General features: G+C 41.8%; 1 protein-coding gene across 1 annotated transcript in view; it reads left to right on the top strand.

The window, feature by feature from the left end:
* Ndst3 (N-deacetylase and N-sulfotransferase 3) overlaps positions 1-22,961 on the top strand; it is a 116,502-nt gene that overhangs the window by 76,846 nt on the left and 16,695 nt on the right. Inside the window, exons 6-10 of the mRNA XM_038311542.1 lie at positions 11,992-12,174; positions 13,755-13,851; positions 16,203-16,326; positions 20,393-20,567; positions 22,190-22,360. Coding sequence (XP_038167470.1) covers positions 11,992-12,174; positions 13,755-13,851; positions 16,203-16,326; positions 20,393-20,567; positions 22,190-22,360 — 750 coding nt within the window. The remainder of the gene's footprint in view (positions 1-11,991; positions 12,175-13,754; positions 13,852-16,202; positions 16,327-20,392; positions 20,568-22,189; positions 22,361-22,961) is intronic.

Below are 22,961 nucleotides of genomic sequence, written 5' to 3'. Positions count from 1 at the left end.
GCTCCGGCTTATAAATATAAAAAGCATCTGTCTGCACAGGAAATCCTGCTCTGTCATTTCGCAAATGATTCCTACTTATATGTACAAGAGAAATCAGATCTGATGAACCATGCAGGAAATGATGTGCTGTTTTGTTTAGCATTGCAGTAGCTATCCGTGGCTGCACATGGCTGGCTGGTGGGCTACCACTGCACAGAGATCTCAGCAGCGCTGCCCAGTGTGGTCCTGGAGCATTCATGTTTCCAAGTTAAACCTTCCTGAGAGATACAATGTTTGTGTTTAAATGCTCCCACCCCCATTTTCAGCTCATGAAGCCTCATGAGCATCCATGAAATGTTTGGCAGTTTCACCCTAATGCCTTATTTCTTACTGACTTTCCAAGCCTCTAAAGAATGTCCTAGAGTCAGTCACCCGGACACAAATGCCCTTCACTTAATTATCAGCAACACTTAGTGAGGGTGGTTGTTTGTTGAGACATGATCCTACTGCGTAGCCCTGACTGGTCTGGAACTCCATAAGTAGACCCAGCCAGCCTTGAATTCACAGAGAACAGCTGTCTCTGCCTCCTGTGCCGGGATTAATGTCATGTGCCACCACATCTGGCTTTAGTAGCACTTTTAAGAATACTTCTGCGATGTCTCGTGGCCCACTTCCCCAATGGGACACATCGTTTAGCAGCGTCTTTTACAGGGAACGGGCTTTCTATCCTGAAAGCCAGCGAGTGCCTCGTGGCTCTCGTGAGATGAACAGATACACGCAGCCAGAAGCTGTCAGTCAGTCTGCGAGGCCCTCACACCGTCTGTTCGCAGCCCCCGTTTCCGGGTCAGCAGCACTTGCTCCCTTGTCTACAAACTCTTGTCATCAATATGACGTTTGTCCTTCGTTCCATTGGTTGTTGTCTAGCACCACAGATGTCACTAAGCCTTCTTCTGGCAGACTCTTGGCCTATTTCATGCAGTAGCTGTTTCGGCGATGTTTCCAACCGAAGCCCCGCCGGGCGGTGGTGGCTCACGCCTTTAATCCCAGCACTCGGGAGGCAGAGGCAGGCGGATCTCTGAGTTCGAGGCCAGCCTGGTCTACAAGAGCTAGTTCCAGGACAGGCTCTAGAAACTACAGAGAAACCCTGTCTCGAAAAACCAAAAAAAAAAAAAAACCCTAAGAGGGCTTAAAAAGAAATCCAACCGAAGTCCCCTAACTGCAAAACCATCCTGGTTTGCTCTCTTTCTCTTTTTCTTATTTGCTAAACTGAGCCTCTTCTTGTTCTCAGTCACCTGTTTCCTCCTCTCCAGTCATGTTAACATCACATACTCATGATTCCTCTTCATACATCACCAGTAGTCTCTTCATTTAAAACCTTCTCTATTGCAAAGGTTGCTACGCCTTGATGTTTCTTTCTTTAGAAAAGTTTTTTAGAAAGACACTATCTACTCCTCCCTCCAACCTCAAAGCATTAAAATGGCTCTCTCAGATTTTAAAAAAAAAATATGCCCATTCGCTTTTCCCTCAGAAACCAGAGATGGAAACTATCTGCCCCCCTTAACAGAACTAAAACAAAAGCCGTACCTGTTTGTATGGCATGGATAACACGCAGCGAGTGGCCTGTCTCTTCCTTCTCCTGGGGATAGGCATAATCAAAGTATTCTCTCAGCCTGGCATGCATAGGAAAAGGACTTGACATCTATTAGAACAAGCAATTCTATACTAAATTAGATGGCCTCTGGAGAAAAGAAAGACTCACTATAAATGCATACTTTTCAGCCTTGAGAAAATACAAATGTGCATCTTTATGTTTTATTAACTCTAGTAAAAAAAAATGTCATCAAGAAGGTTCAAACTAAGGTGGACATGGTTTATTCCTTTAATCCTGGAACTACAAAGGCAAAGATAGAAGGATCTCTGTGAATTTAAGGCTAGCCTGGTCTACATAGTAAGTTCCAAGGTAGCCTATCTCAAAAAAAAAAGGAAAGAAGAAAAAGAGGAAGAGAGGGGAAAAGGGAAAGAGGAGGGAGGAAAGAAAAGAAAGTTCAAACATTTTCTTTTGGGGGTCCTGGGAGGTACCATGAACACTAGTCAGTAGGAGTTGGAGTTCTAGTTAGACACCAGCTCTACTTCCCTGTGGTCAATGAGATATGCAGGTGTTTCTTCAGCAGCAAGGCCTTACCGTCAGTTTGTAGAGAGCAACTAATAGCCTGAGTTATTTAGGGGTTTTCCTGGGGTCCCTATTAGATGTGGTTCATTCCTGGCACTGGAGATTTCAGTCGGTGGTGAGAGAAATCTGGGTGGGGTTTTCGTCTGCCTTGTCACCCAGTGTTACAGCTGAGGTGCTCATGTGAAGGTCTATGCCCAACCCAAAGTCCTCCATGTGATATAATAGTGAACAGAAAAGCAAAGTGTCAGACTGAGAAAACAGCTGGAAGGGACAGAAGACTCCTGCCTTCCCCTGCCCTATTTCCTTCCCTACTTCCATTAATAAGGCAAATTTTCTGTTTCAACAGGTAGCCTTCCCTAGTCATTAATATTTAATGAAACCGGGAGGAGGAGGGGAGGGCGGGGGGAGGAGGAGGGAAGGAGATGGAAAAAAATGTAAATAAACATAAAAGAGAACTGTAATTAAGTTTAAAAATAGAACACGTACAGGTTTAAGCTTAAAAAAATAAATAAATAAAAAATAAAAAACAAACAAAAACAAAAAATAAAAAACACCATTGTATGTTGAAAAAAAAATATTTAATGAAACCATTTACTTAAAGCTGAATATCACCTTCACAGTTTCCATTGTGTCTAAGGTCACTTGATTGTGAATAATAATAATAATAATAATAATGTCAAAGCAAAACATTTTTGAAATTTTTCTATAAGTCAAACTGTTTTGCACCTTAATCAAGACAAATATACCTTCAGTTTCATAACATTATCGAGTCCCTCGGATCTTTTCTCAGCATCTTGTATCGTGTGGAAGGACTGATGATTTTACCATGTGAACAGTAACTGCTGATTCCCCTTAACAAGGTGGTTTACATAGTTCCTAAGAAATTGGAAGTAAGTAGTGTAGAATAGTATCACCCATAGAATGGTTTTTTACAAATAACTTTTTCTAAGAGATTTAGAATTTAAATAGCAAGATATGAGTCAAATGTAGATTCCCCACTATGAATTATTTTTAAATAGATATCTAACCTGCTTAGAGTCTTCTTTGAACTAAACTCTTGCCCTGAGTTAGAGACCCTTATTGTCTTGATCATTCTTCTATTGCTATGAAGAGACACCATGACCACAGCAACCCATAAAAAAAAGCATTTGATTGAGGCTTGCTTGCCATTTCAAAGGGTTAGTTCATTATTACCATGGTAGGGAGCATGGTGGCATACAGGCAGACATGGTGCTGGAGAAGGAACTGAGAGTTCTACATTCAGATTCATGGGCAGCAGGATGAGAGAGGCACTGGGCCTGGCTTGGGGTTTTTAAACCTAAAAACCCGCCCCCAGTGACACACTTCATCCAACAAGGCCACACCTCCTGATCCTTCTCGATCTGTGTTTGCCCTGATGACTAAGCATTCAAATATGAGTCTACAGGGGCCATTCTTTTTCAAACCACCACACCTACGATGACATTTTCCCAGTGCTGATGAATAACAGCCTGTTTTACCTGCAACCTTTGCAGTTTGTGGTCATTGCTGTTTTGACTCTTAAAGCTTAAGCTTTTTATATATTTTTGTTTCTTCTACATCTTTACACAGCTTCATGCCTTACTCGTACAGCTAAGATTGTCTTGCCTTGTTAGGCCCTGGCAAATTTTTATGCCAAATATCATTGATTAAAATACCATGTTTCAGTTGAAACACTTACATGCAGTTGGTATGGCAACCAAACACCAATTCTTTCTCATAAAGGTGGGGCATCTTGGGTTCTTTCGTCAATGTCTAGCAGGTGGATTTTCTTCATTCTCTTCTTCCTTGTCGTTTGAGTATTTGCCCTCTACATGAAGAAATGAAATTCTGAACTAACTTGGAACTCCCATGACTCCTCATAAAACACTGGATTAAAGGAACTATCTTAAAATAAGATAAATATTTTAAAATATTAAGTTTAAGTAATAAGGAGAGTTCAAGTGGATACACATGGATCTCCCTGGAAAGGGGAAGTATAGAACTCCTGGGTGGAGTGGGTGTGGGTGGGCATGGGAACTTGAGGGATCAAATGGGTGGAAATGGGGGAGAGTGTTAGGAGAGATTACTGAAAAGGGGAACTTCATGGGGTCAGGGAGAAGCCTGATGCAAGGGAAACTCCCCAAAGTCTAGAAGAATAGCCCCAACTAAGATGCAGTAGATGCATAGCCCGAACTGGCCATCACCTGTGATCTGATTGGTGACTACCCCAGGTGTCAGCAGAGAACCTTACATGGAGGCAGATTCAGAGACCCAGGGCCAAACATTGGACTCAGCTCAGGGAGTCCCGCTGAGGAAAGGAAGGAGGGATTGTAGGAGCCAGGGGATCAAGAATAATGCAGAAAACCCACAGAAACAGCTACCCTGGCTCATGGGTTCAGAGTCTGAACCAACAACCAAGGAGCCTGCATGGGACTGACCTAGGCCATCTGCATATATGTGACAATTTGTGTAGCTTATTCTATTTGTGGAAATCCTGGCAGTGGAGCAGAGGCTATCCCTGGTGCTATGGCTGGCTCTTGGGAACCTATTACTCACACTGCATTGCCTTGCCTGAATATAGGGGGAGGTGCTTGGTCTTAAGGTAGCTTGATATGCCATGCTTTACTGATGCCCATGGGAGGCCTTCCCCTCTCTGAGTGAATATGGAGGAGGAGTGGATTGAAAAAGGAAAGCAAAAGGGAGGTTGTGGGGGGGATGAAAGGAGAGGAGGAAGGGGAGGCTGTGATCGGGATGTAAAAATAAATTAGTTAAATAAAAAATGTTAAGTTTTAAATAATTAGAAACATAGTGAGCACAGCAAAGGAAACAGTGAAAGAACAGCCTCCACATGGAAGACGACCTTTGCCAACGTATATTTGAATTAATGTCTAGAATAAAAAACTCAATAAATTAAACAACCAAATTCTAAACTCCTCCCATCAGTAAATAGGCCAATATATAGACAGTTTTCAACAGTAGAAATTCTAGTGGTCAATAGATACATGAAAAAAAAATGTTGAATAGCCTTAGATATCAGAGAAATACTAGTAAAACCCTGCATTGTGAGTCTCTCGTCCTAGTCAAAAGGGCTATCGTCAAGGAAACAGGCAAAAAAGTGCTAGCTAGTGGGAGTACAAAGCAGCTGCTATAGAACAAGTGTGGAGGTTCCTCACGAAACTGGAAATGGAATCCAACCACAGCATTCATAGTTGAATTTTTTATTTGTGTGTATATATATATATATATATACATATATATATGTGTGTGTGTGTGTGTGTGTGTGTGTGTGTGTTAAAAAGAATAGTAAACAAATGAAGTAGAAACTTAGGGGGCATTCCCACCTTTTGAAAGTGTAATACTTTTTAATTCACAAATGAATGGACAAGTTTGATGTGTTGTTTCCCCTTTCAGGCATGGTCCAGCCCTGTGCTAACTGAGGCCTCCCGCCAGTGAGTTCGGTCCTTGTGGCTCCCAAAATTCAGTCCATTCACATATGAACCAAAGTCAGATTTTCATGTGGTCCGTTTTCTTTCCATTTCTTTTTCATCTACCAAGTCTTTGAAGTTAAATTAGTCACATTCTCAAACATGTCTTTCAATTTCCTCTCTACATTCCATTATCCTGGAGGGGCAGTGCTTTAAAACTCAGATGGAAAATGGCTCCTGCAGGAGAGCGAAGATGTTTGCGTTACAAAACCGAGCAACACCTTTGTGGTATGCCCCTGTCTGCGTAAGAAAGGTTTTCTTCTAATTAATCGCTTCTGAAGCCATCGTCTGCAGTAACTGTGTTCCTTATTCTCTTCCTGAAAGTCTGATGCTACAAGACCAACTGTGTCTGTTCCCTAAACTGCTGAAGTAGGGTCTTCCAGAGTAATGAGAAACAACATCGGAACAGCGCAAGGCACAGACACAATGCAGACTTAATTGAAAATCGCTGGTGTCAGAGTTGGAATGACCGCGTGAAATGCAGACATGTGCTCCGAAGCTGAATCGTTAACAATGCGTTCCAGCAGCATTACTTCTGATATCTAGCAGAGACACTCATTCGTCAGTCACTAGCTTGTAACCAAAGGGCTGAAGTTGTAGTTCTGATCGTAGCGTCAGGAAAACTGAGCAAGTTATGGCCAAGAAGACAAAACACATCAAGTTAAATTGCTTTAAATTGCATTGACCTCATCCCTGTACCTTTGAAACCTGTCCCTAATTGAGAGCAATTGATTCACCCTCATGGCTTTCTTTGAAAGCTTGCCAGATCTCAAATTCAAAATGTTAAGGCCTTTCTGAAGATCATTCTGCAACTGAATTTCCTCTGAGACGATTCAATGATAGCGCAAGGCAAGCATTAAAACAGAACTTGGGGAAGGCAAACCTTTGAAATCGAAGTCACATCTGTTTGCTGCCATTGGAGCAATAACATGAATGCAAAGTTGTCAACAGAAAACAGGATAGCCCAAACTATGGACGATATGCCAAGTTCTCAAAATTCGCCTCCCATATGCCAGCCGTGTCCTAGCCCCTCTCTTACCTGCTTAACCCCAGTAGAGAGTAACCAGAAACTTCAGTGAGCAGGAGAAAAAGTTGAATCATCACTGATTGGAGATTACTTTTTATTCCTGGTAGCTTGCACCTTCCAGCACTATTAAAAGAAGAAAGACTACATTTAATGAGTAGGCCTCAGTTCTATTCTACAAACACTAGCAGCCTATTCAATTCAGTTTTTAAGTATTTCCTTAATTGGTCAGTGAAGGCAATAATATAGTCATTGATCTTGATGAATCATATTTAGCGACAGGACTCTATAACAATTAAAGGCAATATCCTGCGATAGTTGTTGAAAGAGAGCATGAAGTCCAGTGAAGTGGAAACAAGCCTGTGTGGGTACCACCAGGAGGCGCAAGCTGCATGCGCAGATGCAGGGATGCACTCCCTAGGATGGGAGGCAGAAGATGATAAATGAAGCATGAGGCAGGATGATGTTTGATGGACTCAAAGTGCAAAGGGTGTGGCGGTAGGACTGTAGTATACGGTATGGTGACCGTGTGGCCACTCTACACTGAGATGTACTATGACTTTCATAGAGCACATCAGATTTGGTAGACTAGTCTTAAGGGTGCAGAACACTGCAGGTTCAGGCGCCTGGTGTATGTGCTTAGCTAAGGAGCAAAGCTACCATCAGGGATTCCGTCTGACTGCCTCAAAGTCAGAATCCTGCCCAAGCACGAAATTCCCTCATTTCTGAAGGCCTTTCAGTTGCACTCAGCCAAAGAAGTCTGATGATTGTGCCATCACTGTCTTCCCACGCCCCTCCACAGTGGACACATCAGGGCCAGATCTTGATCAGAAAACTCGGTCCTGGGAAAACTCACAAAGGGGGGGGGGGCATCGTCTCACAACCCTTTGTGTGACATATGTATGTATGGAACCCACTGGTAAACCACCCAGTCAACCTGTGTCTGGGTCTGGGCTGAGAATGTAGAAGAGTAACTCCCCACTACAGTGTCTTGAAAGCCAACCCTCAGCCCAAGAGGACTGTGAAAGCTAAGATTAATTGAGATAAAAATAAATTAATGATGAAAGACTTCTCAATTAGATACTTAGATGTTCACATGTGAAATTTAGGGAAAGGATATAGGTAGGAATAGTTTGAATCAACGTGGTGATTCCACCTAGAGACAAACAGATAAAGAACAAAGCCCAGAGAAACAGCCTAGCCAAAGAATGCAAGGTTTGTTTCCAAAGAGAGATCCTACCTCAAAGGAATGCAGTGGAGAGTTATAAAGAAAACTTAATCCCCTCCTTTGGTCTCCGTATGCTCCTGGGTCTGAAAACCCACTCAACTCCCTGTGGATGCATCAGATACACATACAAGAAGGGACTGGGCTACCAGGGAGAGGCCTCAGCAAGTGAAAGTGCTTGTTCTAGACCTGAGGAGCAGAGTTCAATGCAGTTAATTAGATAACTTTAAGAAGAAGAGGAGGAAGAGATTAGGACCATACACTAAGATGTTAGTAGTTCTCATTGTGTTTTCCCTGAAGCTGTGCTTTAATATCTCCATGTTGGGAGGGAAATCAATGGGAGAACTGCTTCCTAGTCTCACTGGCAGGTCAGTGACTAAGGGTACAGACTGTTCTTTCAGAGGACCTGGGTTCAATTCTCAGCATCCACATGGCAGCTCACAACTCTCTATCACTCCAAGATCTGATACTCTTACATAGACATGCATGCTGGCAAAACACCAACACACAAAAATAAAAATAAATTATTTAAAAAAGAGAAGCTAGAAGTGAAATCCCAAGTCGCTGCCAGTAGAATCTTGCCTTGCAGACAAGATCAGAAGATGGATGTAGAAAAATAAGTGGCAAGGGGTGGCAGATCTGAGCTGGTGAGCTGCTGGAACACTGCAATAAAATAGAAAAATTGTGTTTCTTCAAACTAGCAGGAGCATCAATGACTATAATACTATAAATAGCTATTGTTTGTTCCACAACAGGCTGTGCTCTGAGTTTCTTTATGACTGTAATGGCAACCCTAAGGTCGCTTCTACTGTTAACTCATGTTATTTGTTCTAGATAAAATCCTTAGAATTGAAAACTTTAAAGAGCTCAGAGCCAGAAGGTATGAGAGCCTACCTTCTTAAACAGTGTCTAGGACAAAGCTAAAGACATATAAATTTGTTTATCGGCAAAAGAAGCAGAGAAATGGCCAGGAAGGAAATTACTGGAGAGGAACATGCCACAGCAGGGTGTGAGGAGAACATGGGCAGTGTCAAGTTAGAGGAAACAAGAATAAATCTTCAAGGAGACTAACAATTTTGGTTTTGTTTGGTTTGTATTTTTAATTTCAGATTTTTTTTACATTCTACAATATTTTAGCAACTCTTCATTTGGTGGTCTTACATACGATCTCAAGACTGACTATTGGTACTGGATAACCTGTTGAGGGGACTCTTCCCTGGGGAAGACTATTTCTCCCACCTTTCCCATTTCTTCTTTGACTATAGTTCTCTGTCTAGAGGTGGAAACCATGAGACTCCCTCCTTCCGTGTTAGCATATCTGTTAGCATATCATCCTTGTTTAGGTCTTACGTACGTAGCCATATTGTTGAGACTACATGGCATAGCTTCCCTGACATTTCTAGAAGACACAGTCTCACAGCAGGTAGCCTGTTCCTCTGGTTTCTACAACCATCCCACTCCCTCTTCCACAATGATTCCCAAGTTGGGTTGTATCATTTGGGACTGGGCACACATGATCACTTGTTCTCTGCTTTTTTTTTTTTTTTTTTTTTGGTCAATTGTGGTTTTCTGTAATACTCTCCATGTGTCGCAAAGAGAGATTTCTTTGACGGGGTAGGTGAGAGCTACACTTTCCTGTAGGTATGAGGGTAAATATTTAGAATGCAGTTAAAACTTACTCTGCTTTAGTAAAGTGATGGTTGTCGGTTCTCCTCCAAGATCCATGACCTCACTAGACTGAGGCAGTTCGCTGATTTCCAGTGCTGGGCATGATTCCTCCCCTACTGAGTTTTCCTTAAGTCCAGTTAGAGAGTTGCTAGTTACCAGTAAGACATGAGTGCCTCTATTGCACCTGTAGAGTTAGTGCGACATGCTAATAGTTGTTGAAGTTTATAAGCACCATAGCTTGGTAGGATTACTGGTTGCTTCACTCCCTGGGAGGCTTGAATGGCATATGGACCATGAAAGCTAATCCTCAGGGAGAAGGCTTTCAGGTCTGGTCCGGTTAGGATTCTCTAAGTCCTGTGTTTGAAGGAAGTGGTATCTTCAGCAATAGGGACTTACTTTCCACTTCTGAAAGGCAGCCAGGGGCAACAGCTAACTTTCTGAACAAATATATTCTCTTTGTACGTTTGCTCCCACCAATCCTATTGCTTGTTGCATATGCCTTGTAACTAAAATACAAATTTTCTTTGTAAAGAAAATTTGGATAGATTGCTTGTTTGGCAAAAGATGAACAATATCCATTTCTGAGTGGAAATTATGATCCATTAAAAAATACTTTTAAAAGAAATTGAAGTGTTTTATATCCTGAAGAATTGCAACCCCCCTCCCTTTTTTTGCCTTCTATTTCTTTAAGAGCACAAAACAAATTCCAAGCTGGAGTCCAAAACCTCAAAAGGTCAAGAGGCAGCACGCCTCGCTTTGCTTGCATTGTCCTCTATATGATGTTAGGGTGACACACAAAAGTGGAACTGAAAACCTAGGCGATGCACTGTGCTTACAGACTAGAGGCTTTTCTCTCATGGAATATCCTTCCTGGTGGTGGTTTGGTTTGCTTTGGTTTTGTTGTTCTGATTCTGTCAGCTTAATACAAGCTACAAAGAAGAACCATTGAGGGAAAAATGTGTCCATCAGATTGCCTGTAAGCAAGTTTGTGGAGCATTTTCTTGATCAGTGATTGATGTGGGAAAGAAAGCCAAGTTCACTGTGGGTGGTGCCATCTCTGGGAAGGTGGTCCAGGGTATTTAAGAAAGCAAGCCGAGAAAGCCAGGGAAGCAGACAAATTAGTAGCATCCCTCAGGCCTTCTGCTTCATTCTTGCCCTGAGCTCCTGCCCTGACTTCTCTCAGCAATGGGGTGTGGCCTGAGAGTTGTAAGATGAAAGAAACTCTTTTGTTCCTAACTTCCTTTTGGTCATGGTGTTTTCTCACAGAAATAAAAAAAAAAAAAAAAATCTTAGCCGGGCGGTGGTGGCGCACGCCTTTAATCCCAGCACTCGGGAGGCAGAGGCAGGCGGATCTCTGTGAGTTCGAGGCCAGCCTGGTCTACAAGAGCTAGTTCCAGGACAGGCTCTAAAAAAGCTGCAGAGAAACCCTGTCTCGAAAAAACCAAAAAAAAAAAAAAAATCTCAACTAAGACAGGAGCTGAGTTAAATACTTTATAAATATTGCCTCATTTCTTACAAATGTGCTTCAGTTTCAGCAAAGCAACATCAACAACTAACTTGTAACTTTTTTGGATAGGCTGACTGTATCAATACTGCTGCCATTTTCGTTTCTGTAGTTGTGCAAGTAAACAGGTAGATACCCTGCGCCATCACAATACAAACGGCTGTTTAGTGACTGAATAGTGGGCGCAGTTGCGTTAGTATCACAGCATCATACTCCATTGTATTAATAAACCACGTTTTCTTTATCCATTCTTCAATTGAGGGCCATCTAGGTTGTTTCTAGGTTCTTGCTATACCTTGCTCAGCCTAGATATAATGCTCCTGCCTCAAAGTGATGTGCCAAACTCTGTTGACTCCCCATGGGAGGCCTCACCCTCTCAGAGGGGTTGGGTGGGTGGAAGGTGGGGGAGTGAGAGGAGGGTAGAGGAAGGAGTAGGAACTGGGATTGGTATGTAAAATAAGAAAAGATCATTTTGCAAAAGAAAGAGGAGGGGGAGGAACTAGAAGGATAATTTTTTAAGGCTTCAGTTTTAAGAGCGAAAAGAATAAGAATGATGTGGCTCATCAGAGAACTGTGGCTGCGCTGACAAGCTGGACACTAGTTAAAAGTCGCCCTCCACGTATTTTGAAAGTTCTAAGATCTGTTCAGGCAGAGGGGCGAGAACACAACTGAATAATCGCGTTCAGAACTTTTCTCATGAAAGCCTGGAGACTCTGCCCCGTGAAGTACAGGATACTGATGCTTCGTCTTATGTTGTGCGGACTGCGTTTCCGTGTATCATGTCGGATATCAAGGTGACTTTTTCTTAGGTCTTGACTGAAAATCCTTATACAGACCATTTAATTCAAAAAGCTAAATCTAATGTTGGTATGATCATACTACCCTCTAGTGTTAAAATAATCCGTGTTTATGCCAAAGTTTATTTACCTTTTTCAGATCAGTATTTTCATGACCCATTTGTCTAACTATGGAAATGACCGACTGGGATTATATACATTTGTGAATCTAGCCAACTTTGTGCAGACCTGGACCAACCTGCGTCTTCACACCCTGCCTCCAGCTCAGCTGGCTCACAAGTATTTTGAGCTCTTTCCTGATCAGAAAGACCCTCTCTGGCAGGTAAAATCAGATCAATAATTGGTACAAATAGTTAGTCCCACAAACTGTTTGTGGTTGTGTGAAGTTATCCAAATGTGAGAACTCAGAGTATCTGAGTTAAAACTGTGCATTTGGGAAACATTAAGGTCTAAGAAACTACTTCCTACTGAATGGTAGGCCTATATTACTGCTAACCTTTCCCCATACGAAAGTATAGAGTATTAAGTGAAGGATTCTGTAGGCAGTGATGTTTTCAAGCAGGAGTGAGAAGTCAATGTTCAGACTTCCAAAAGTTGAAAACAGATCATGATAAATAAGTAGTGTTTTAGCAATTGGCCATCTAGTCAGCCTTACCCGTGCACGCGCGCACACACACACACACACACACACACACACACACACAGTCTGTAGATACCAGTCCACATTAGCAGTTCTGGAAGAAGCTCAGTGCTGATAGGCTGTATCAGTTTTTGTTGGTGTCACAAGCAACCTTTCTTCTTACCCACGACAAATCACCTAGTGCTAGCCACTTGAAACACATCCAACTTCCCCAGTGGGTTCACCCCTTATCTTTAAGCTGGAATCACTATCCTTATGAGAGAGTGATTTAAAGCAAACTGCTGTACAGAGCTGCAACTAAAAGAAATCCATCACTCTTGTCTTTGCTTCATATAAGCAAGTCTATTTAACTTCACAGGTCTATAGTTTTAGCTGACCAGAAGGAAAGAGTGATTCTGTTTGCTCATTCATGAGATAGTACTAAAGAATGCTGTAATCTTCCCCCTACATTAATGTGCATACTGTATCTTAGCAGAAAGTATGTTCTAGATACAAATACACAATCTGTCAAAAGGTAACCTGTGTAATATAACAGTTCACCTTCATTTTACACTTCTAAAATTGGGGACTTTCAGCATCACAGTCAGCAAAGTTACATCTTTAGATGTGTATTTACCAAATTTTGAAGGTACATGGAAGGAATTGACTGATTCAGTTACTCTGAAAAAAAAAAATAATAAGGTCCAAGGGAACCTTAAGTAGCGCACTTTAGCAAATGCTTGAGACTGTATCTCCCTTTAGGCTGTGGTTTTCAGCCTTCCTCATGCTGTGAACTTTTAATTCAGTTCCTCATGTATGGTGACCTCAGCCATAAAATTATTTATGCTGCTCATTCATAACCGTAATTTTGCTGCTGTTACAAATTGTAATATAGAGGTTTGCCAAAGGGGTTGTGACCCACAGGTTGAGAACGAAATGCTGTAGACTAATAGAAATAATAGTGTATTCCAAACAGGCTTGCATCTTGAAGGGGAGAGGTTAACTGTAGAACTGCCAGGAGCAGGAGAACATGATCTATTGGACACTTGCCTATCTACCTCTCCCCATCCCACTCCCTCACTCTCAACCGAAGGACTGAAAGAAATCCGGAGCTTCACTAAGGCCACCTCCCAGCTTTCAGTTTCCGAAAGAGACCCCTAGCTTATCATGCTGCCTCCTTGGGCATCTCAAAATGAAGATTGGCGACTCTAGCTCAAAAATGGATGCACACACACACACACACACACACACACATAACCTCTCTATATTCCTCTCCCATACAGAACCCCTGTGATGACAAACGCCACAGAGACATTTGGTCTAAAGAAAAAACCTGCGATCGTTTACCAAAATTCTTGGTAATCGGACCCCAGAAAACTGGTAAGCACTTTTAATATTACTATCAAATAAAGCAAAACAACTAGACAATTAGTCCTCGTTGCAGCAGGACCTTGAGCCTCCTGTAAGCTGCTGAAGTGACAACATACATTACAACATACTCCAATGCCATCTTGTTCAGCTGGGTACCACACTAAGGCTTTGTCAGGCTGTTTAAAGGGGGGTGGCATGGATGTCATTTGAAAGACAGCACTCAGTGTGCTGGCACGTCTTATTTTTTCCCCAAGGCTCTTACTCCAGAAGAGTGTAGTTAACATTTCTAAAACTAAAACTAATTTTGTATTTAGAAAGTGACTGACAGGATTTGCTCAAATGCCAAGGGAGAGATATATGTAAGTAACCTGGATCTTTATAAGAAATCTTTTCCGGAAAAAAAAAAAAAAAACAAAAAAACAAAAAAAAAAACGGTCTCGACTTTTCAGATACAGTTTACATTCTTGCAGAGATAACTTCTTTTTTACGATCCAAAAAATAAAAAATCTTTGACAAGCAGAATTACTAGACATAAACAAAACTTTCTGCTATCAAGCTGTTTATTCAAACCCAGGAGGAATCGGCTGCACACCTTCTTAAACTGGCATGCAATTTGTTCCCCCGTAAACTTCTTGTTTCTGTGAAACTCACTATGCACGTGAAGCCCAGTGGAAGTTTTAATGCCAAACATTTGAGCTGCATCCTGCATGATAAATTACTTGGGGGCCCTCGGATTCTGTCTTCATAGAAAACAGCTACGAAAACTGCCTCGTGTGGCAGTCTTTTCCTCGCCTCTGAGAATGACTTTGAATTCTGTGCAAGATCAGCAGATGTGGATGCGTCATTGTTTTTAATGGCCTTTGCAAATAGTCGGAGAGTGTGCGTGAGAACGGCAGGCATCCCTCCTCTTGTGTGTTCCCTTGTCCTTATTTACTCAAAGTCTAAGGATGCTTAGGAAAACATTGGAAATGACCTCAGCGGCCTGGCTCGGTCAGCACGTAACCCTGTCATCATTGCTCACCTCTGTCTGGATCTTGGCAGAGCCAGCTTGCATCAGAGCCCTGCAGGATCCGTTGCTTCTCCTACCACACTGGATGCAGACACTTTAGCTGATGTCAAGTGGCAGCAGAAGTGTTACCCGGTACCCTAAACCCTGCTGAGTTTTAAAAGGGACATTTATGCTGCTATTTAGATATGGCTTTTGCCTTTGGCATTAAATCGTTATAGAAAAATGATTGTTTTGTGGAAATTAATCTTCCAAGTTTTTTTTGGCGGGGGAGTTGTCATTTACATCATCCAATGAAGTTAACCCATTCTAAATTCTGAAGTAGGCAAATGTTACATGGTTCTGTTTGGGGACTATTTCCAATTATTATAGTGTAACTTCAGAAGCCTGGTGGGACCCTGACAGTGAGTCTTTTCTCTCCTAACGGACAGGTTAGGAAGTTAAGTCACAGCGTTCATTAGCCAGTGATGCTGAAAATGCACCAAGATGCTTGGTCCTAGAGTTTTCCTGACTCTCCTCTCTGTGACTGTCAGTTGGGACACGCCCATACCCCTTAGCTTCACTTTTCTCCTTGTCCTTTAATTTTAAAAAAAGTCACTTACATTTTTTTAATTTAAAAAATCATGAGTTATAGAATGTCTTTTTCCTTTTCCTCTTCTTGTTTATTTTTCTCTCATATACTACATCCCAATCACAACTTCCTCTCCTCCTCCACTCCCCCCAGTCCCCCGCCTACCTCCCCTCTCCCCCAGATCTCCTGCTCCTCCATTTCCCTTCAGAAAAGAGCAGTCCTCCCAGTGATATCAACCGACTGTGCCGTAACAAGATGCACTAAGACTAGGCGCAAACCCTCATATCAAGACTGCATGAGGCAACCCAGTGGGAGGAAAGGGTCCGAAAAGCAGATCAAGGAGTCAAAGACATTCCCACTTCTGTAGTTAGGAGTTCCACAGACACCCCAAACTAAACAACCACAGCATGCATGCAGGGCAAATAGGGTGACGTTTAGCATCCGAGAAAATCTGTGGAATAGATGAAGAGATGATTTTTTTTTTCCTTTGAAAAGACTGCAGTAAAGAAAAGCTAACAGCCGAAGTTACAGATCAAACCAGTGACTTAGCTGACATTAAAAGCCAATTTCCCAGCGTTGGTGCAGGGACTCCCCTCCCATCTTTTTTCTCCATTGGTAAGAACATGCCTCCCATAGCTGCTGGTGGTCTGTTGGGTTTGCCGAGGAGTCCACTGAAAGAATCTGCCTGGGTGGTTATAATAATGATTTATTAGTGACTGAAATACTAAAGGTAGGGAACTGTCTTCTGCACTCACTGATTTCTAATCCCTGCTGTCATTTCAGGTACCACTGCCTTGTGTCTGTTCCTGATTATGCATCCTTCCATCCTTAGTAACTCCCCCAGCCCAAAATCCTTTGAGGAGGTACAGTTCTTTAATAGAAATAACTACCACAGGGGGATTGATTGGTAAGATGGGTTACTAGTATAAATCTAAAAGTATATGTACCGTGCACAGTATAAACTTGGTGCTAATATTTAGAAACAGAGAAGTTTGTGACCACAGATAAAATTCATGCTACACCTCTTAGAAACTGGTTCACCAGCATAAAGAAGCACAAAAGTTATTCTCAGAAAGACTTGCCAGTTATTGGGAGGGCTGCTTGCTGCAGAAGACCCACGTATCAGTTGGTGTTAACTGTCTTTGAAGGGAATTGCAGATGTGCATTCATAGAAGTAGAGTACGCCCCAGGAATGTCACTCTGCCCTAGTGCACTTTTCATGAAGCGATGCTGTGGTCAGAATATATCATTTCCTATCATGTTTTGAGGAAGCAAAAAAAGGAGCTAGAAGTAGAAATGTATGTATATTTTATGAATAATGAAAGCTGTAAACTAAATTTTGAAGGTATAAATAAAAAATTAATTTTTGTCTTCAAGTTAAAATTAAAACGTGTTAAGTATCTGAAGAAAATGATTAAAATTAGAAGTAATTTAAATATAGACGAGCTATAGGAATGTTAAAAATAGATGGACCAAAATAGCATGTTGATCCTAAGACGTGTTTGAAGTGCTTTCTACTGATGTCAAATGCTGAGCATTATGGGAAGCAGTGCATCCCCCCAGCACTTAGACATAACCTCCCTGCATTCACTGTAGAGAGTCATAAGCCTCTGTGGTCATGATCGCACAATCTGGCACATGATCTCAATTGTCTAAGGACCAGCTGTCGCAATAGGTCCTTGTGAGTAATCTAGAAAACTAATGAGGTGAGTATCATTTAAGAATCTACAGACACTGCATCCTAATTGTCCTGTAGTTCATGGCCCATTCTTCCACACTGTGTTAGATATTAACTAATTTGTAGTCTTAAATAAACTAACAACTACTTCAGTCTCTGTAACCACTCTCTCAAACAGAATGGTAGAACGTTGATACTGGCACAAAATTAGGGCTTAAAAAAAAAAACCTTTAAGAGTAAATACTAATAAAATTCTCGGTGCTACTGGAACTTAAGAATAATCTATTTTGATTATTATATAATAATCCAATATAAATAATCATAAATTATTTCAGAGAAAATATTTTATCATAAGCTAATAATGTGTGTCAAAACTGTAATAAAAATTAAAAATTTGTCAAGTGGTTTACAAGAAAATGACACAAATAGCTAAGTATAACTCTCTAGGGGCAAGGGTATAGCTCCGTGGTAAGTGTTGCCTGGTACATGCAGGGCCTGGAGTCAATACCCAACACTGCAAAACATAAGTAAATAAATGAAGAAGGCATCATAGGTCTAAATACAGCTCTGCAAAAGTTCTCCCAATGCTTTTGATTGACAAATTACACATTATAAAAGGCAATTTATGCAAATAATAGATAATGGTAACTGCAAGTATCATTTTATAGCTATAATTACAGCTTTGCTCCCAACAGCATCAGGTGTGTTCCCAGGCAGAGTGCCTGGGTTCCCTGTGAGGCATCACCCCATCAACTGTGATTTGGGGGTTTTGATTCCACAGGGCTGAAAATTACGTGCCTAAGCGTTCTGGGACCATTCTAACAATTTGCTTATACACAATTGATCTAGTGCAAATCTGCTTTTGTTCTAAGATCCGGGTAAAGCTAGGACTGTCTTAACTGACAAGTACACAAAGTATATAAATAAGGTACAAACAAATAGGCCAAATGAAAATTTTAAAATTTCAACTTTGATGAAATAGCCAAAATCTGCAGTGAGAAGGTCTCAGGGAAATATCTGACTTACTCATACATGTAAGTTTTATGCTTTGTGGTTTAAATTATTTTTAATGTATAGGGGTGAGTGGTAAGTTAGATTGGGTGTGTAGACAGCCATAGAGCCCTGTTAGCATTTGGAACCTCGACAGTTTTAGCCTGGCTTTGAGTACAATCAATTGAAAACTCTTAGGATCAGATCAGGGAAAAGTATTTGCTAGGGATGGAAAGAGAAGGGATCCCAAGAGCTTGCTGGCCAGTAGTCTAGCTTAAATGGCCAACTACAGGTTCTGTAAAGGAACCTGTCTCAAAAAAAAAAAAATCAAGGTGGAGAATAACAGAGAAAGCACCCAACATCAAGCTCTGACCTCCACATATGCATGCTGGCGTAAGCACACACACACACACACACACACACACACACACACACACTACATGCATCACACGCAGACACAAAAAAATTAAGAAGACATTCAGTGTTAGTATAAATCACAGATAAATATACAATGCTGCACAAAGAACATCTTCTGAGTTAACTCTTTTTTTGATGCAGAAGTCTTACTCTTTTCAGAAGTCTGAAAGCTTGTGGGCCCTACATTCATATGTAACTGCGAAGTCACTGTAATCGGCTTGCCGATCCTTTGACTGTCCTGATTATTTAGTCTCCAAGAGTAATCCTACTGGAGAAATTCCAGGTCCCACTCTGGAAACACGGACCAGAAGGTCGTGTATTTGCTAGTTCACTAATCACGTGTTCCCCAAGGGTCTGCTCCTTTGAGCTCCTAGAGAATAAGGCAGTGCGGTCAAACAAAATAGATCCAGTTTCTGTGCAAACCTCTGAAACTCGGGAAGATCAACAGCATAGGTCCAACAGCCAGGACGACCTGCAGGGCTTTTCAAAGCCCGAATTGTCACAGGCATAAAAGACAGATGAGAAAGTGGGATTGTCTTTCATTGTTAAAAGCCATCAAATGTCAGCACCTCTGTCCATTTTATTCATTATTTTTGGATGCTTTTTCAGAAGAAGCAGGTTTGAGATAAGCTTGTAGCAAACAGGGTCAGACACTCATGATAATCCCAGCCCCTAGAAGCAGCGTAAGCATCTAAGTAAGAAAGCCAAAATGTGGCACTTCTATAAATACATTGTACACCACAAGAGAAAGCAGATCACATGCCCCTCAATGTCTTCATATCTCTTCTCCTTTGAAAGGGAGCCAAATGGCCGGCCCAGAGGGGCCATTCATGGAACACCCAGCAAGATTTTGTTGCTCTAGGTGTCTAGACTTCTGTTTCCTCAGTTACGGTTTGCTTTGGGATAACAGCTGCAATCCTAGCAAAATCGCAACCAGGTTAAAAGACAGTGTCACATGATCTGAGAAAGAGTCACGTGGCCTTTGGGGTGACATGAACCACACTGGAAACTGAAGCCATCGTGTGAATGTTGATGATGGCTCTTGCTCAGTAATTACTGAGCTACCCGCATCCTGAAGGCACGGTGACTTGCAAGTTAAAGGGAGGAGAGGGTGGAGTGAGGTCATTATTATAAAATGTAAGTCCTGGAGGTTCCATGTTAAACAAAAGTCCTTACTGCTATAGAAATATGAATTATCCTGAGCTGGTGTAGTTATGCTGACGGACCATGCTTGCACCAACGGATCATTAAGCAGATGTCTATATCTCTATGCTTGGGCCAGCAGACATTGCTGAGTTCACACTCCTGACAGTTTCACTTCTCGTATGCAGGAAATATTGATAAGATTTTGTACTAAATTCCAAAGAGAGGCAAGGTAATATATTTTTAAAGGGGAAGACATGGGCGGTGTTTACAACAGGAATAATCTGTGCTCTGATATCCCATGATTAAACATACTAGCCAGACTCAATGGTGTGGAGTGACGTGTGTTTACTGTGATAACAAAAACTACCTTGTATGAATTCTTTTGAATGTCTTAACTAAATGTACCCTCTGTTTTATCACATCCTCTTTGGCTCGGGGTCTCTGTGCTGGCTTCTGTTTCCATGCATTTTGCCCGGGAGCTACAGTTTGATCGCTTTGTTCCTCTATCTTTGTGTTCCCCATAACTTTTTTTTTTCTGAAGTTAAGCAAAACAAAAAGTATTGTGTAGGAGGACATTGCTAGTGCTTTGAATATGTTTCCTTTGCCACCTGGAGGGGACGACTGCAAAGCGTGGGTGTCAGTGTTCTAGGGGACAGATGAACTTGTTGGCCGCCTTTAACGTCTTCAGTCAGCAGTGTATAAACGTGAGAGGCTTGTTTTGAAGAAAGATACTCCTTCCTAGGTACATGGATTTCTTCCCAGTCCCATCGAACGTCACCAGTGACTTTCTGTTTGAGAAGAGTGCCAATTACTTCCATTCAGAGGAAGCTCCGAAAAGGGCCGCTTCTCTAGTCCCCAAAGCCAAGATCATCACTATACTCATTGACCCTTCGGACCGAGCTTACTCCTGGTACCAGGTAAGAAAGAGATGTGCCCAGTAGAGAGAAGAGCATGCACAGTGGAAAACCTCCATTTGGAGGGCAGATCTTCTTTGAATGAGGGAATCTGTCCATGTAGTTACCCATGCGGCTGTGTGTGTGTGTGTGTGTGTGTGTGTGTGTGTGTGTGTGTGTGTGCATGATGTAAGTACAGGTGCCCAAAAAGGCCAGAAGAGGGTGTTGGATGTCTTGGAACTGGTTTTACAAGTGGCTGTGTGTTGGCCGGCATGGGTGCTGAGAAATGAACTTGGGTCCTCTATCATGAGTCCTCGCTCCTGACCACTGAGCCATCTCTACAGGCCCTGGTAGCTAACTTCTTGACAGCTGTGCTATTAGAGAAGAAAGAGCACCAAAGCATTGCACCCTTTTTCTAGTTAGCAGAAACAGTTACTCCTGATTCACACGTGGAAGGACACATTGTGAGATGGTTCAGTGACAGGGACTGGGAGCAGAGTCACAGGAAGGGATAGACTTAGAGAGGCAACAATAGAGGTCATCTGCACAAGAGGCCATGGAGCCATCCTGGAAAGATAAGATCACAGAAATCCACAGCCTCGCATCAGTTTTCATTACAAATCCAGAAACATCTCTCAATAAAAATATACGTAAATTTGCAAGTTGGCAATTTCATTTTCTGCCACCTACTTTTTCCAAAAAGTATCTGGGCAAAAGAAAGCAATGCAGATTGAGTGGCCCAAAAGGAAAGCAGAGAATTGGCAACCGCCTAGCCCCTAAAGATTGGGAATACGCACACACAAAGGCTAAAAGGCTTTGAACCAACAAAACTTCATAAATATTGCAAATAAATCACTCCACAGTGGATGAACAGAGGCTGATGGAGCCTGCAGTGCAGTAACCAATATTCCAGTCGCAGCAAATTTGCTATTCAACTGGATGTGGTGAACAGCCACAGACTGGCCACCGCGCCTGAGTGCTTATTGATCAATTTAAGGAGAACGTGATTCTCTTGAGCCCATAGGCCTGAGATGGAGCCATTAGGAAACATTTTCATATTTCAATTGCTGCTTTCTACATTTTCTTATTCTGGTTCACCACAGAGGTTGCCATTAGATAAAATAACCTTGGCTTTTAGACGCTAGGTAATGTGTGGCAGAATCTGTAGATCTCACATAATATGTATCTAAGAGTTTGTATTAGTCCCTGCATTTAAAGTAACCAGTAGGGGCTTGCTAATCAAAACCTACCTTAGGAGTAGGATTAGCAGGGTGTTTTCTTAATAGAGATATTTATTGAACATGATGATTGGTTCGATTATAGACTGGCAAAGGAACATGAACACAGATTTTGAAAGTTTGCATCCAGAATAAAATGGATAGATTGAGGGAAAACTTGGTAATATTGGTCAAGAAACACTATTAACAAAATTTAGCCCCTACTACCTAAGTTCCCAAAAAGTACGACCTCACTAGTTTAAACTTTGATGCTCCAAGCACAGTTTCATCTTTCATTAATTTCAACACAAATAACTCTCCAGTAGGGTGGCATTCCTTCCTAAAGCTTTAAGAGTTGTGGAAAGATTGAGTTTTAATTATTTACGTCTATAGTTCAAGGTAATTTAATTGGCCACCTTCTCACCGCAGCATCAGCGGTCCCATGAAGACCCCACAGCTCTGAAGTTTAGCTTCTATGAAGTGATCTCTGCTGGCCCCCATGCACCCTGGGAACTTCGAACTCTGCAGAAGAGATGCTTGGTCCCTGGGTGGTATGCCAGCCACATTGAGAGATGGCTTGTGTATTTCCCTCCCTTTCAGGTATGAAGCAACTGGGATATGCAGCATGTAACCATCTCATTAAGTGGATAACTTTGCCTCAGACACAGATGGGTTAATTTTCTAAGAGTATCTCAAGCTAATTCTCCTTACTCGTTTCGTGGCATTAGCGTGCCATCTCTGACTTCAGAACGGGAAAAGCTTCAGCTCACCAGGTCCTGTTCTGACATTAATAAAGCCTAATAAAAGGAGATGCCATCCCCAAACCAGACAGACACCAATTCAGTTAACGAAGTGCCATGATTTCTCTTCTGAAACACATGCTGAAGCCGTCATAGATTCCATTCCTCTCATACCTTGCTTTTTCTCTTTTACATGGTGTCACCTCCCATGATCACCCAGTAGTCCCTACCCTGGATAGCACAAGCAGTCCAGTGACATCAGACGTGAGTCCTATGGATCTAAAGCCATGTGTCCACTCTGATGGCTGTAACAACTTACAGCTAATTAAACATTACAGTTAAATAAAACCCCAAAACTCGGCTCATTTTCATTAGGTATGTGTGAAAGCTGAGTAACTCCATGTTAGACGTAGCAGTCTGTCTAACCATGGTAAGTTCTCTTGAATATCCAGTGTAGACAA

This window comes from Arvicola amphibius, chromosome 14 (assembly GCF_903992535.2).
Source record: "Arvicola amphibius chromosome 14, mArvAmp1.2, whole genome shotgun sequence".
NCBI classification, from domain to species: domain Eukaryota; kingdom Metazoa; phylum Chordata; class Mammalia; order Rodentia; family Cricetidae; genus Arvicola; species Arvicola amphibius.
Note: the sequence above shows the minus strand (reverse complement) of the source record. Positions and strands in the feature narration are given on the sequence as shown.